The sequence below is a fragment of the Mytilus californianus genome, unplaced genomic scaffold, assembly GCF_021869535.1.
Source record: "Mytilus californianus isolate M0D057914Y unplaced genomic scaffold, xbMytCali1.0.p SCAF_6, whole genome shotgun sequence".
Lineage (NCBI taxonomy): Eukaryota > Metazoa > Mollusca > Bivalvia > Mytilida > Mytilidae > Mytilus > Mytilus californianus.
In genome coordinates this window covers 17,047,401-17,065,118 of record NW_026262712.1, presented here as the reverse complement: position 1 = coordinate 17,065,118, position 17,718 = coordinate 17,047,401, and the positions used below count along the sequence as shown (strand labels likewise).

The 17,718-nt window shown below is 33.4% G+C and overlaps 1 protein-coding gene across 1 annotated transcript in view; it reads right to left on the bottom strand.

Moving 5' to 3' along the window:
• LOC127705756 (protein saal1-like) overlaps nt 1-17,536 on the bottom strand; it is a 37,518-nt gene extending 19,982 nt beyond the window's left edge. Inside the window, exons 1-5 of the mRNA XM_052210115.1 lie at nt 17,414-17,536; nt 14,369-14,520; nt 12,523-12,618; nt 8,285-8,368; nt 6,610-6,689 (exon numbers count right to left, since the gene is read on the bottom strand). Of these exons, the coding sequence (XP_052066075.1) occupies nt 6,610-6,689; nt 8,285-8,368; nt 12,523-12,618; nt 14,369-14,520; nt 17,414-17,420 (419 nt within the window). The 5' untranslated portion in view covers nt 17,421-17,536. The remainder of the gene's footprint in view (nt 1-6,609; nt 6,690-8,284; nt 8,369-12,522; nt 12,619-14,368; nt 14,521-17,413) is intronic.
• Nucleotides 17,537-17,718: the final 182 nt, after the last annotated feature.

Here is a 17,718-nt window from a genome sequence, read left to right as displayed (position 1 = left end):
ACTTTATCAAAAGCAGAGGATAGATCTAAGAAAGCTAGAAAAGTTTTTTCCCTTTTTTGTTTTTCTTGAAACAAAAGTGTATATTAAATATTTAAGACTTGGTCTTTTGATATACATTCTTAGAGGGAAAAAAAATGATTTAGTGGTGTTCAATATATTTACATTTCGTTGTTTTGGCTGAAGAAAACAGTTTAAATACTTTCAGCCAAAACAACCAAATGTAAATACAAATGTATATGATAAATCTTCACTGTTCAGTGTATGTTTACTTGTTTTTGTTAATATGTCTTTTTGATCGAGTTAAGCCATTGCAATTGATATTTTATAGTGAATCTTTCTATGTTGTAATGTGACACTACTATTTCAGGTTAGGGTGAAGGTTGGCGCCTGTTAAAATGTTTAAACCCATTGCATTTATTTGCACCTGTCCTAAGTCGGGAACCTGTTGTTCAGTGGTTGTTGTTTGTTTAAGTGGTTCTTAAGTGTTTCTCATTTCTCATTTTTTATATAGATAAGACTGTTGGTTTTCCTGTTTGAATTGTTTTACACTAGTCATTTTAGGGCCCTTTATAGCTGGCTATTCGGTGTGAGCCAAGGCTCCGTGTTGAAGGCCGTACTTTGACCTATAATTGTTTACTTTTTACACATTGTGACTTTGATGGAGAGTTGTCTCATTTGCATTAATACCACATCTTCTTATTTCTATATATACATGTAAAAAGAAATGTCTAAAGCTTATTGTCAGTTACTTTCCTATATTTTACTAAAAATATTACAAAATACCAGTACATCTTTCACACTCATGAGGAACAAATATTTTGTGATATATTTGGATGGCTAAACCCACTTTTTTGATTCCTATGTACTGAAGTTATTTATAAGGAACAAAATTGCTGATTTTTTGTGAATATTGCTTCAAATATATATGAATCAAACAGTTGTATGTGTTGTTGTGCTAATAACCCCACAAGTTTATTGTAATTCAAGGAATTGAAAAAGCTGAAGTAGGTAAAAACTATAAAAAGGGCTTACACATTACAAGTCATCACTGTTAAGCTGCTATATAAAGAGTTAATTCAACAAATTGAAATATTCAAAGAACCAGCAAACTAGAAGTAGGAGTTTGACAGATACGAAAAGTGCTAACACCTTATAACTTATCACTGTCAAACTGCTGACCTCACACCTTACAACTCATCACTGTCAAGCTACTGACCTCACACCTTACAACTCATCACTGTCAAGCTACTGACCTCACACCTTACAACTCATCACTGTCAAGCTGCTGACCTAACACCTTACAACTCATCACTGTCAAGCTGCTGACCTCACACCTTACAACTCATCACTGTCAAGCTGCTGACCTCACACCTTACAACTCATCACTGTCAAGCTGCTGACCTCACACCTTACAACTCATCACCGTCAAGCTGCTGACCTCACACCTTACAACTTAACACTGTCAAGCTGCTGACCTCACACCTTACAACTCATCACTGTCAAGCTGCTGACCTCACACCTTACAACTTAACACTGTCATGCTGCTGACCTCACACCTTACAACTTATCACTGTCAAGCTACTGACCTCACACCTTACAACTTATCACTGTCAAGCTGATGACCTCACACCTTACAACTTATCACTGTCAAGCTACTGACCTCACACCTTACAACTTATCACTGTCAAGCTACTGACCTCACACCTTACAACTTATCAATGTCAAGCTACTGACCTCACACCTTACAACTTATCACTGTCAAGCTACTGACCTCACACCTTACAACTTATCACTGTCAAGCTGCTGAACCTCACACCTTACAACTTATCACTGTCAAGCTACTGACCTCACACCTTACAACTTATCACTGTCAAGCTACTGACCTCACACCTTACAACTTATCAATGTCAAGCTACTGACCTCACACCTTACAACTCATCACTGTCAAGCTGCTGACCTTACACCTTACAACTTATCACTGTCAAGCTGCTGACCTCACACCTTACAACTTATCACTGTCAAGCTGCTGACCTCACACCTTACAACTTATCACTGTCAAGCTGCTGACCTCACACCTTACAACTTATCACTGTAAACCTACTGACCTCACACATTACAACTTAACACTGTCAAGCTGCTGACCTCACACCTTACAACTTATCACTGTCAAACTGCTGACCAAATATGAAGTAGTACTGGAAACTAGAGGCTCTAAAGAGCCTGTGTCGCTCACCTTGGTCTATGTGCATATTAAACAAAGGACACAGATGGATTCATGACAAAATTGTGTTTTGGTGATGGTGATGTGTTTGTAGATCTTACTTTACTGAACATTCTTGCTCCTTACTATTATCTCTATCTATAATGAACTTGGCCCAGTAGTTACAGTGGAAAATACTTTGTAAAAATTTACAAAATTTATGAAAATTGTAAAAAATTGACGATAAAGGGCAATAACTCCTTAAGGGGTCAATTGACAATTTTGGTCATGTTGCCTTATTTGTAGATCTAACTTTGCTGTACATTATTGCTGTTTACAGTTTATCTCTATCTATAATAATATTCAAGATAATAACCAAAAGCTGCAAAATTTTCTTAAAATTACCAATTCAGGGGCAGCAACCCAACAATGTGTTGCCTGATTGGTCTGAAAATTTCAGGGCAGATAGATCTTGACCTAATGAACAATTTTACCCCATGTCAGATTTGCTCTAAATGCTTTGGTTTCAGAGATATGAGCCAAAAACTGCATTTTACCCTATGTACTATTTTTTAATCATGTCGGCCATCTTGGTTCACGGGCGGGGTCATCGGACACATTTTTTAAACGAGATACCCTAATGATGATTGTGGACAAGTTTGGTTAAATTTGTCTTAGTAGTTTCAGAGGAGAAGATTTTTGTAAAAGATTACAAAAATTTACGAAAAATGGTTAAAAATTGACTATAAAGGGCAATAACTCCTTAAGGGGTCAACTGACCATTTTGGTCAAGTTGACTTATTTGTAGATCTTACTATGCTGAACATTATTGCTGTTTTCAGTTTATCTCTATCTATAATAATATTCAAGATGATAACCAAAAACAGCAAAATTTCCTTAAAATTACCAATTCAGGGGCAGCAACCCAACAATGGGTTGCCTGATTGGTAAGAAAATTTCAGGGCAGATAGATCTTGACCTAATGAACAATTTTATACTCATCAGATTTGCTCTAAATGCTTTGGTTTCAGAGATATGAGCCAAAAACTGCATTTTACCCTATGTACTATTTTTTAGCCATGTCGGCCATCTTGGTTCACGGGCGGGGTCATCGGACACATTTTTTAAACAAGATACCCTAATGATGATTGTGGACAAGTTTGGTTAAATTTGTCTTAGTAGTTTCAGAGGAGAAGATTTTTGTAAAAGATTACAAAAATTTACGAAAAATGGTTAAAAATTGACTATAAAGGGCAATAACTCCTTAAGGGGTCAACTGACCATTTTGGTCAAGTTGACTTATTTGTAGATCTTACTTTGCTGAACATTATTGCTGTTTACAGTTTATCTCTATCTATAATAATATTCAAGATGATAACCAAAAACAGCAAAATTTCCTTAAAATTACCAATTCAGGGGCAGCAACCCAACAACAGGTTGTCCGATTCATCTGAAAATTTCAGAGCAGACAGATCTTGACCTAATAAACAATTTTACCCCATGTCAGATTTGCTCTAAATGCTTTGGTTTCAGAGATATAAGCCAAAATCTACATTTTACCCCTATGTTCTATTTTAAGCCATGGCGGCCATCTTGGTTGGTTGGCCGGGTCACCGGACACATTTTTTAAACTAGATACCCCAATGATGATTGTGGCCAAGTTTGGTCAAATTTGGCCCAGTAGTTTCAGAGGAGAAGATTTTTGTAAAAGTTTACGGACGACGGACGACGGACGACGGACGACGGACGCAAAGTGATGAGAAAAGCTCACTTGACCTTTCAGGTCAGGTGAGCTAAAAAGGGGAGATGAAAATATTAGATCATTCAAACTATTAAAAAATTTAAATTCTCAACAAACAGGATGTATGTGTTTGACAGATCCAAAAGGTGTTCACACATTACAACTCATCACTGTCAAGCTATTTACTGACCAAATATGAAGTCATTATGTTTAAAAGTACCTGAGAAAAAAATCACAAAAGTACTGTTGGACGAATGGACAGACAGACAAAGTGACTACGAAATATGTGTATGATAATATGTACCAATATCCAGATGATATATTCCTCATTTGAATACTAGCCAATCTCTATGACGGCTACAAAGTTTATTTGTTAATCAATAAAAATCTAACCTCATTCAAATATAATAAATCATTATCAGATAAAGTTTTTTGTGTTGTTCGGTCAATGATCTTGTTTCATTTTACAAACTAAAACTAAGTCCTTGACAATACCTGTATAAAAGTACTAACTGTATATCAGTATGAATATTTAACCATGTCATATATATAATTTCTATGTTATGGTTTCCAGACAATTACATTTTAATATTTTTCTTTTTAATTTTTTTTACTGAATTCAGACAGAATGGTGTATAAACAAAGATGTTGTGATTGTAAATAAAAGTCTGAATATTTTTTAAACAAATCAAATTATTTTTTTAACATGTTTAATATGTTAAAATAAAAAAAATAACATTCTATTTTAGGTTACAACTAGTTCAGGAATATTTGACCTCAGCATTTTGGGTTGTTTAGTTTAGGTCCTTTTGTGGTTTTTTAGCTCTCCAAATTATATCTGTGGCTTTCTTTTGATCTAAAGCTTGGAATAAATTTTAATATAAAAGCCCAGGCCATGTGAAATTTTGTAACAAATCTATGGATTGCATAAATTATCTATTTAATATAAATATCTTGAATTCTCTATGAAAACTGATTTATATACAACTGATGTAAAATAATACATCATATCAAGTACTATTATGCATCAATGTACTTTCACAATATACACACATGATATGTAAAGTACATTTATATATAACATGATAAATCTGATGTAGCCATGAACTATGAGAGTACAAGACAGTATAAGGCCAATGTCTGACCCATGATTTTTTATGATTTTTCCAAGCGATCATATTCAAATGTCAGTACAATGTACTTTGATTCAGAGGTGCAATGACATCTAAGCCAAGGAAAACGTGATCTAGTCATCTTCTCAACTTGGGACTCTGAACTCGCTGTCTGTAACTGTCAATTCTCTAAAGTTGACACTTCCTGTCTCTAGTAATTTCTTTAAAGTTGTAATCCTAAGTCCAAATCTAATAGGTTTAGTCCATGTCAATTGTTACTTACTTTTTGTTGTTTATTTTGTTGATGGTTAAAAGCTTAAAAACATTCTAATCCTATTACATTTGTATAATGTATGTCCATAGTTTGTAGTACAGGAGTTGGTTATTGCCTGGTGTCATATTGGTTTAACAGTTGAATGTTATTCACCCTAATCAATTTGAACCTTGTTGAGTGTAGCGAAACATGAAATTGTATTTTTTGCAGTGGCAGATCAAGGGGGGGGGTTCTAGGGGTTGAAACCCCCTTTTTTTGACGATCAATGTTTTTGAATGGGGACATATGGTTGGAACTACTCCCCCCCCTTTATCCTGGGTTGGAACCTCCCTTTTAAAAATGGCTGGATCCACCCCTGTTTTGTCAATTGTTGAAAGTATAGGCTGACATTAAAATGTGAAGAGTTAAAAGTGTAGAGTGATCTGCAGATGTGTTAGCTATTTGTTTATCATAGAAAGTGTAGAGTGATCTGTAGATGTGTTAGGTATTTGTCATAAAAGAGCAATAACTTCTGGCTCATTAATTTTTTGCTGAGACACCGATGACATTTTACAAAGTCTGAGTAGCGACTGCAAACTTGAATATTGTATGAGTTGTATGGGGTCACCGAACACATTTTTTAAACTAAATTACCTAATGATGACTGTGGCCAAGTTTGATTAAATTTGGCCAAGTAATTTTAGAGAAGAAGTTTTTTGGTAAAAGTAAACAGATGTCAACGAAGGATGAGGGACACTAAGTGATGAGAAAAACTCACTTGAATCTTTGATGAGGTGAGCTAAAAAACTAAGTCCATTTTCATAAAATACCATGTAGGTTTGACAAAGTTATTGATGACTGAAAAACTTTAAACCCTAGACTGCATCTGATTGTTAACAATAAAAAAAGCTAAGTACATTTATCAGTAAAATAAAGAAAAATGAAAATAAATATTTTCAAAATTTTGCTCTAAAAACTGTGTTTTTAATAGTCATTTTGTCCAAATTTTTCCATGAAGGTTTAACAAAGTTGTTTGATGTCTAAAAAAAAATTAACCACAGACAGAACTTCAATGTTGACGACACTGCCGCTGCTGCCAAAGGAATCTAGGATAACTATGCTTCGCTTTCTAGGCAAGAGATAAATGAAAAGTCACTAACTAGTCAAACCCACACAATTAAACCGAAAATTATACATTCTTTTTTTAATATAAAAATCACTTCTTCAGGTATATTTTATATATGTTTATGAACTGTTGTAATGTAGATATTCATTTATAATGTACATATGTACAAACACTTACAGAAGTTGTTGGTTCTTTGATAAACTTTCACATATATCTGAATCACATGCCATATTTCCAAGGATACCAACACATATTTCCTGTAAAATAAGTAACTCATGGTGAGGCATATCTCAAAGGGAAGACAAACTTAAAACATAATCAAACTGAAAAAAAAACATATACACATTCACAGTACTAGTCTGTCGATACCTATATTTTGGCATTGCACAAGATCATGTTTTTCTCTGACAATTATTAACATCTTTACACTAAATCCATTGGATGTTGGATGTGTACTGATTGATATTATAGTCTTAGATACATGATTTTTTTTATTAGTTGTTATTGGCTTTGAACTAGCTGTCAGTAACTGCAAGTACTCTCAGATCTGTACTTTGTGTCTTTTTTTTTTATTAGGGATGGATAAATACCCTGCCACATCAGGTCTGTTTTTTTCTTCGATGTTTTTCTGCTTTGTAAGCTCATTCCAACTGATTTTTATAGTTTGTTTTTATGTTGTGCTGTAACACCACCAGGTTAGGGGAGGGCTGAATGCTCACAAACATGTTTAACTCCGCCACATTCTTTATGTGCCTATCCCCAAGCCAGGAGCCTTTATTTCAGTGGTTGTCGTTGTTATATTTGTTTTTTGAAGATTGTTTTGTTATAAAATATTTTTCATGTTGGGGCCTTTTATTGCCTATTATACTGTATGGGTTTTTTTTCATTGTTGAAGGCCGTAAGGTTGCCTATATTTGCTTACATCCACTTCATTTGAACTTTGGTGGATAGTTGTCTAACTTGCAATCATACAACATCTCCTTATTTTTATATAGACTTCATTCTTATTCATATCAATAAATAAATGTCTACCCTTGAGAATTTGCCATTCTTGACCGATGTATAATAAAAATATTGGGAAATTGTCACCATTTCACTCGAAAGGCCTTGCAGTTTACCTTATTGTAAGTCATGAATTTTTGTTCACCAGCTGGACCAAGCTGTTCACATTCATAGCCAAAAAGGAGTCGTTTAAGGATCAGAGGGGACAAAAAAAAAGGAAAAAAACATTTATGTAAATTTTCCCCAGAACAGAAAAAAGTTTTCAATTTCAAATGGACAGAAACTTCTTTTTTGTTAATCCAAATGATTTCCCATTCTGTCAAAATTAGCAAAAACTTGCCTTAATGTTATTAGTCAGTAATGTAGAAGAAGAAAGGTTATTTTCAATGTTATAAAAAATTCAATTTGAATTTAGAAGTGAACTTGGCAATGATACAATTCGCTCATTAATATATTGCAAACAACACACAAGTGTGCCTTGCTTATTGCTATAAATATCCTAAAGTGTGTTAAAAGCTGTTAAATAAGTTGAAGTTATATACAATAACCAAATATTTAACTAAACTTCAAATTGAAAATAACCACAAAATCATGTTTGTAACATAGATTTTTGTTGTTATTACACTGTGCTACAGTAAATCTCACACCAAAACACTTCTGTTGGGGGAGATCTCATCCTTTGGAGGCTTTAAAAGCTGACACCTATGACTTGATGTATGATAAGAGATATTAAATCTACCATTCTTCACAAATGTGTGGCATATGTACCAGGATACATTACACAAAAAGTACACAGATTGCTGAAGATAAGCACATTAAATGTTCCACATAATTACATCAAAGTACTCACAGTTACACGTGGTGCCTTGGACCGTTGTATTACACCAGTTAAAATATCAACTGCTTTGAATTTTTCTAAAAACTTAGCTACATCCTAGAAAGAAACATGATAAAAGGATATAATACCAAATAAACATAGGAATATAATATGATAAAAGGAAAATACCAAATAGTCATAAAAATATATTATGATAAAAGGAAAATACCAAATAGTCATAGAAATATAATTAGTAGCTTTTCAAAAAGAACCTCATAATTTTAGAGCTTCTCTTCGAATTGATTTTTAATTCATTTGATTTGGATAATTTGCTAAATGAATTAAAAAAGAGTCAATTAAATAAAATTGCTAAATATCATTTTCATAATAATTGTGATAACTTTCTGCAAACAACACCATTGATATCTCTGACAGTAAATGTTCTAAATATTATGTTGATACAGTAAACAATGATAACAAAAAAATAGAAGATACCAAAAATTCAAAAGTTGAAAAAGATCATATCAATATGGACTTTCAACATTGAACAAATATTTTTTTCATAATATCAAATTACATAAACATGGACTCCTAAAAGTATTGAGTAAAACTTTTTTGCAAAAGAAGTACAAAGATACAAAGAAGTAAATCCAAGACCAAAATCTGAATAGAGTAAATGCAAGACAAAAATCTAATAATCTCTCATGGCCTGGAAAAGTAAAAAGTTTTTGATATAAATGTACAGGAAAACTGAAAATCTATATTGACATTAGCAGAATTGAATATCTCTTATATAACCCTCAGTAATTGGTAAATTTTGATGTTGGTAAATTTTGATGATTTTCTGTGGATACTATATGGTGGTATGTTTAACTGTGATGCCTTGATTTTCTGTGGATGCTATATGGTGGTGTGTTTAACTGTGATGCCTGTATTTAGATGATTTTCTGTGGATGCTATATGGTGGTGTGTTTAACTGTGATGCCTTGATTTTCTGTGGATGCTATATGGTGGTATGTTTAACTGTGATGCCTTGATTTTCTGTGGATGCTATATGGTGGTGTGTTTAACTGTGATGCCTGTATTTAGATGATTTTCTGTGGATGCTATATGGTGGTATGTTTAACTGTGATGCCTGTATTTAGATGATTTTCTGTGGATGCTATATGGTGGTATGTTTAACTGTGATGCCTGTATTTTGATGATTTTCTGTGGATGCTATATGGTGGTGTGTTTAACTGTGATGCCTGTATTTTGATGATTTTCTGTGGATGCTATATGGTGGTGTGTTTAACTGTGATGCCTGTATTTTGATGATTTTCTGTGGATGCTATATGGTGGTGTGTTTAACTGTGATGCCTGTATTTTGATGATTTTCTGTGGATGCTATATGGTGGTGTGTTTAACTGTGATGCCTGTATTTTGATGATTTTCTGTGGATGCTATATGGCCTATATGGTGGTGTGTTTAACTGTGATGCCTGTATTTTGATGATTTTCTGTGGATGCTATATGGTGGTGTGTTTAACTGTGATGCCTGTATTTTGATGATTTTCTGTGGATGCTATATGGTGGTGTGTTTAACTGTGATGCCTGTATTTTGATGATTTTCTGTGGATGCTATATGGTGGTGTGTTTAACTGTGATGCCTGTATTTTGATGATTTTCTGTGGATGCTATATGGTGGTGTGTTTAACTGTGAAGCCTGTATTTTGATGATTTTCTGTGGATGCTATATGGTGGTGTGTTTAACTGTGATGCCTGTATTTTGGATGATTTTCTGTGGATGCTATATGGTGGTGTGTTTAACTGTGATGCCTGTATTTTGATGATTTTCTGTGGATGCTATATGGTGGTGTGTTTAACTGTGATGCCTGTATTTTGATGATTTTCTGTGGATGCTATATGGTGGTGTGTTTAACTGTGATGCCTGTATTTTGATGATTTTCTGTGGATGCTATATGGTGGTGTGTTTAACTGTGATGCCTGTATTTTGATGATTTTCTGTGGATGCTATATGGCCTATATGGTGGTGTGTTTAACTGTGATGCCTGTATTTTGATGATTTTCTGTGGATGCTATATGGTGGTGTGTTTAACTGTGATGCCTGTATTTTGATGATTTTCTGTGGATGCTATATGGTGGTGTGTTTAACTGTGATGCCTGTATTTTGATGATTTTCTGTGGATGCTATATGGTGGTGTGTTTAACTGTGATGCCTGTATTTTGATGATTTTCTGTGGATGCTATATGGTGGTGTGTTTAACTGTGATGCCTGTATTTTGATGATTTTCTGTGGATGCTATATGGTGGTGTGTTTAACTGTGATGCCTGTATTTTGATGATTTTCTGTGGATGCTATATGGCCTATATGGTGGTGTGTTTAACTGTGATGCCTGTATTTTGATGATTTTCTGTGGATGCTATATGGTGGTGTGTTTAACTGTGATGCCTGTATTTTGATGATTTTCTGTGGATGCTATATGGCCTATATGGTGGTGTGTTTAACTGTGATGCCTGTATTTTGATGATTTTCTGTGGATGCTATATGGTGGTGTGTTTAACTGTGATGCCTGTATTTTGATGATTTTCTGTGGATGCTATATGGCCTATATGGTGGTGTGTTTAACTGTGATGCCTGTATTTTGATGATTTTCTGTGGATGCTATATGGTGGTGTGTTTAACTGTGATGCCTGTATTTTGATGATTTTCTGTGGATGCTATATGGCCTATATGGTGGTGTGTTTAACTGTGATGCCTGTATTTTGATGATTTTCTGTGGATGCTATATGGTGGTGTGTTTAACTGTGATGCCTGTATTTTGATGATTTTCTGTGGATGCTATATGGTGGTGTGTTTAACTGTGATGCCTGTATTTTGATGATTTTCTGTGGATGCTATATCATCACTATATGGTGGTGTGTTTAACTGTGATGCCTGTATTTTGATGATTTTCTGTGGATGCTATATGGTGGTGTGTTTAACTGTGATGCCTGTATTTTGATGATTTTCTGTGGATGCTATATGGTGGTGTGTTGGATGCTATATGGTGGTGTGTTGGATGCTATATGGTGGTGTGTTGGATGCTATATGGTGGTGTGTTGGATGCTATATGGTGGTGTGTTGGATGCTATATGATGGTGTGTTGGATGCTATATGGTGGTGTGTTGGATGCTATATGGTGGTGTGTTTAACTCTGATGCCTATCAAAGTAAAGTAGGAATTTTGAAATCCTGGGACTAAAAAAAATATACGTGCTATCTTTACTTCATACAATTCAAAGTTCAAACTGACGACTGTCATTTTTTTTAACCCATCATCTGAGAACAGTGTCCAATTAACCTTGACACAGTGTAATAATTTGACAAGTGAATAGATATCACCTTTTGTATAACAAACTCCAAGCTCATAATTAATCAGGTTAATCAATATTAATTTGCAGGTATCTTCTAGTTTATAAAACAAACACCAAAGCTCAAAATATAAATAAACAGGGTTTAATTACAGTTTCAATCATTTTTGCTTCATTTTCCATTTTATTTATATTTGACACTTTCAATGGCATCAATGGGGAGTTTCCAAATAAACCAAATTAAAACTACAACCAAACTAACCAAATATACAGTATGATCAAACTTATAAACAGTTTGTATATGTAGTTTCTAACCCTATTATATAACTGAACATATATAAACACTTTGAATATGTAGTCTCTAACTTTATTAGATAACTGAACATATATAAACACTGTGTATATGTAGTCTCTAACACTATAAGATAACTGAACATATAGACACGCTTTGTATATGTAATCTCTAACTCTATTAGATAACTGAACATATATAAACATATATAGACAGTTGTTGTCCATTCATTTGATGTGTTTTTTCATTTGATTTTGCCATGTGATTAGGGACTTTCCGATTGAATTTTCCTCGGAGTTCAGTATTTTTGTGATTTTACTTTTTATGTATATGTAGTCTTTAACCCTATAAGATAACTGAACATGGAAAGTCTGAAATTAAAACACAGGCAATTTCTTACCATAAAGAATAGACCAGACTATACCAACAGAAACAACACATCCATTGAAAAATAAAAATATGATACACAAAACTAAGTGAGGAGATAAAAAAAAGTTTATATAGAAATATTGACTTTCAAATTTTGATGCTAATCAAATTACTTTGTCTTCTATTTTTTTGTGATGTTGGGTTGCTTGTCTGATTGATGTATACCCCATATCTCCTTAAATATCAAAGTTATCTTACTGTATTCATTGACATGTCCCAGAGTTTACAGAGTTCATTCTGCAATTCCTCATCCACATCCACACCAAACTCTGACTGATCTTCCTTCTCTACTTCCTGTTTAACAAATAAATAACTTAGCATTGCCTTTATACTTCCAAGTGAGTAAATTTCTTAAGCAAAATCATCTTAGATATCAGTACTACAAAGATTATCTTTTAGGAGGAACCAATTAATCATTAAAAAACTTCAAATTTCCCTTGACATGTGCATATGCCCTTTTGCATGTTATTTTCAAAAGCATCATCTACAGGTTTAAATAGTTTATATATGCAAAATGCTAAATATAAAGATCTAATAGGAACAGCAATTATTGTTCTTTTCTTGGTTTGGATATATTAGTTGCATAAAAATGGGAATATATTTTATACTAAAATTTACAACAAAAGAGATAATTTTTCATAATTCCCCATTGTTAATTTTCCTTTTTTTTGGACTGTGTTTTTTTTGTTCCTTTGACCCTTCTTAAATATTGAATATTTCCCAACTCGTTCATCATGTTCATTTTGCCAGTGTCTGTAGTGATGTATTAGATTTGAACTCTCCTAATCTATGTAAAATTTGTAAATCTTTGTATCTATGAACGAATTTAGAAAAAGATTTAATTAATTTGTGGTAACAGAATCCCTGACTTAATAATTTATCAATTTTACATAAATTACAATAGTTGAGATCTAAAACTTCACAACAGACACAGGTTTGAAATTGTGGGTGTACTGGTATGAATCTTAACAAGAGTACACATGCTGACATGTCTTGCCTGCTTTAATGACCATTGATTTTATGTTGAAAGTCTTAAAGATAAAGGTTTTACTAAAAGTATCACATAAACTTACATTTTTAAAGATCTATGATAATGAGGTCAAGGTCAAATAAATCCTGCCAGACAAACATGTACACCTTACAATTATTCTATACACCAAAATAGCTGACCTATTGTTTAAAGTACTTGAAAAACAGACCAAAACATAAAACTTAACATTGACCAATGAACCATGAAAATGAGGTCAAGGTCAAATGAAACCTGACAGACTGACATGTATTCCTTACAATCATTCCATACACCACATATACATGATATAGTTGACCTTCTGCTTATAGTATTTGAGAAACAGAAAATTGATTGTGTCTCATCCCTTTTGCATATTTAAGCAAATAAAATATGTTTAACTAGAATTAGACCTAATCACATAACTTTAACCTTGATCACTGATCCATGTCATGATGAAATGAGGTTGAGGTCAGGTGAACCCTGTCTGATGGACATGTAGACATTGCCAGGAACCCATATACCAAATATAGTTATCCTATTACCGGTACTCATAATATAAAATGAGAAATTCACATGACAAAAAAACGATCATTTTTTTTTAAAGCAGTCACTCAACCATGAAAATGAGGTCAGGGACAATGGACATATGACAGACAGAAACTTCGTAAGATAAGGTATCTGCATACAAGGTATGAAGTATCCACTGGTCTTCTACCTTCTGAAATATAAATACAAATAGTTTACGCTGCCACCGGATAGTAATCCCTATGTCTCGCATACTGCAACAAAAAAGTGAGACAATGAAAACAGTATATCCTAATTTTTATCATGATGTTGTTTATATAGCTTGTAAATTAAGTACTATTCACATAAACTTATCTATCCTTTGTATAAACTTTACCTCAAACTTAATCAATTCCACATTTTGGTATTGTATCAAAACTTTGAATATTGTCTTTATCAGTACAACTTACATTGATTTTATTTTCAATCAGCTTACCAATAATAATAATAATGATTTTTTTTTATACATACCTCAATCAATTTCATCAAAGTAGTGAAGAGCCAGTGTTTACTGAAGGTCGTGTTGCCAATCCTGTCTGCCTCTAATGATTCAATCTGTTCTTGTAAATGTGGAGGTGGTGAAGGATTACGGTTACAGCTCGGTGAGCTTGGTGTATCTTCCTCTATAAAACACAGTAATCTTTTATAATAGTTTCATCATTTATCACTGCTCATTGTAAATTGTATTTCTAACTGGGCAGAGCTTTTTTACTGTTTAAGAGCAAAAGTGGAAAGAAAAATTAGTAGCTACTATACAATTGTATTTCAACAGTATATGTACAAAGTAACCTTGTACATTTGTCATTTGTCATTTCGGTGCCTTTTATAGCTGACTATGCGGTATGGGCTTTGCTCATTGTTGAAGGCTGTACTGTGACCTATAGTTGTTAATTTCTGTGTCATTTGGTTTCTTGTGGAGAGTTGTCTCATTGGCAATCATACCACATCTTCTTTATTAAGAAAAAAAAATTGAATCATAATTTCCGGTCGATATGCACATCTACATAGTGTGTCCTTATTATCTACAAAGTTTCAGGAAATTCTGTTGTGTGGTTTCAGAGGAGTTGCGATGACAAACTGTTGCAGAGGTATATTGAAGCAAATAAGTTCAAAGGGGCGTAACACCTAGAAAAAAAATTGAATCGTAATTTCCTGTCGATATGCATATCTACGTAGTATGTCCTTATTATCTGAAAAGGTTTCATGAAATTCTGTTGTGTGGTTTGAGAGGAGTTGCGATGACAAAAGGTTGCAGTAGTATATTGGGCCAATAAGTTCAAAGGGGCGTAACTCCTGGAAAAAAAATTGAATCGTAATTTCCTGTCGATATGCACATCTACGTAGTATGCCCTTATAATCTTAAAAGTTTCATGAAATTTTATTGTGTTGTTTCAGAGGAGTTGAGATGACAAACTGTTGCAGTAGTACATTAAGGTAAATAAGTTCAAAGGGGCGTAACTCCTAGAAAAAAAATTGAATCGTAATTTCCTGTCAATATGCACATCTACGTAGTATGTCCTTATAATCTTAAAAGTTTCATGAAATTTTATTGTGTGGTTTCAGAGGAGTTGAGATGACAAACTGTTGCAGTAGTACATTAAGGTAAATAAGTTCAAAGGGGCGTAACTCCTAGAAAAAAAATTGAATCGTAACTTCATGTCCATATGCACAACTACATAGTATGTCCTTATTATTTCAAAAGGTTTCGTGAAATTCTGTTGTGTGGTTTGAGAGGAGTTCCGATGACAAGAAACAGGACTGACGGACTGACGGATGGACAGACGGACAGATGGACGGACAGACGGACAGATGGACGGACGGGTCAAAAACATTATACCCTCAGCAACTCGTTGCATGGGGTATTATAATAAAACTTGTTGATAAATGTAAAAATTAAACTGTGTTGCTAAATCATTGCCTGTTGAATTTTCCATTAGTATACTATGATTTGCTTATTCATACTCATTATAGACATAGTTATACATTTTTATTTCTTTCTTTCCGGTATTGATTTCCTTTTTCAAAATCAAATTGAGCATTGCAAAAAATTGTGCCTTTCTACACTAGCATAATGATATGAAATCTACTCAAAGTATGTACAGCAGCCAATATTAGAATGTACATGATGTAAGCATGCTTAATTATCAACAGATTTAAAAGGCTTTGGATTTGCTTTCAGTGATTGCAAGCATTTTTTGTTCCTACTGTATTATAATCTATAGATCAAATATGACAAAAAGAAATGTAAGGTATGTGTAAATGAGACAGCATACGACTAAAGGGCATTAAGAGAATTGTATACTGCTTTACTTGTGTCTTAATTTCTGTCATTTGTGGAGGTTTATCTGAAGTCGATTAAAAGTTAGGTTGAGCTTTGAATATTTTAATGTCTTTATTTTCTAAACAATATCAAATCTAAATAAAACTTATTCATTAAATACTTATTCAAATTGAGTTGGTGACTGATGGTAATTTTGTTGTCGTAGATATGGTTACTTTGATGATTTATCCCTTCAGCCTTCAGGTAGGGATCGACTTAATTGTTTTTTGAACATGTCCAAAGTAGGTGCAGCAACAGTAAGAGATGGGAAGCGAGTTCCAAGAGTTCACTTCTCGATTTGACAAAAAAGTTTTTTCTAATACCAGTTCTAGCAAAATGCTTTACTAAATTAGGCCAAAAAAAAATATATGTCTGTTTAAGGTTACATCATAAAAAAAAAATGGGTAGGTAGGTCAGTATTTCCATTTTATTTTATTTTTTCATTCTATTTTGCGACATGATTATGAGTCTTGCAGTCCGTCTTGCCGTAGTTGTCCATGGGTCGAGTTTACCCGTATTTTTAATATTGGATTATTTCCCTTTGTTAAAATGGTGCCAAAGTTTTATTTCATCACACGAGTCGTGAATTTCCTTAAAACAGCTGTCAATGTCATATTCACAATTGCGAACATTATAGGATGTATCAGGCAATTGATTTCTTTTATTGGCAACCCTTAAACTTCGCTTTTGACACGAGTTCTATTAATTTTTCACTTTACAACGAAAATAAGGTCGGCGCTCAAAAATGAATCGGTCAAGTAACCGTAAACAGACATATTTATTTTTTTGGACTTGTAGTTAAACGTCCGTTTTTCGCTACCTTTAGCGTCAAATGAGCCATAATTTTTATGGGCCCTGTAATTTGGGAAATAAAAATATTCTATTCTATTCTATTCTATTGCCATATCTCATTTTGTAGCTACCATTAGTGTCAAATGCAGTAAAATAATTATCGTTAACGTTATTTTAACAAAGATTTTACCGTCATTCGTCATGTTGGGAACCCCATTCCTACCCTCATATATTCTAGATCAGCACCAAGTTGCAAAATATTTCATGCATATCAACGAAGGACAGTGACAACGAGTAAAATTACTACATCATGGACAGACGATTGTACTTTGAATCAGTTATTTCAGTTTGCTGTCATTTAGGGTATAATAGATACCAGCTTAACACAACTATAATAGGCATACCATTCATAATTTCCTTTTTCCATGCAGGTGGTTTTATAAAGAACGAAGTCAAAAACGGATATCAATATTATATCCGGGTTAAATAACATCAAAAACCTTATGCCTTTCTTGTATGATTTTCCAAGTGCAGCACAATCAAACAACTGTTAATGATAAATGTCTTAGAAATTTATTTATTTAAACGGTCTAATGATACATTTTAAATATTTTCATTATTCTAGTGACAGATTGCCATTAAACGTTTAAATGATATAGAATTAATCTCAGGATTAGAATAACCCAATCAAATCGTTCCATTTTGGGGG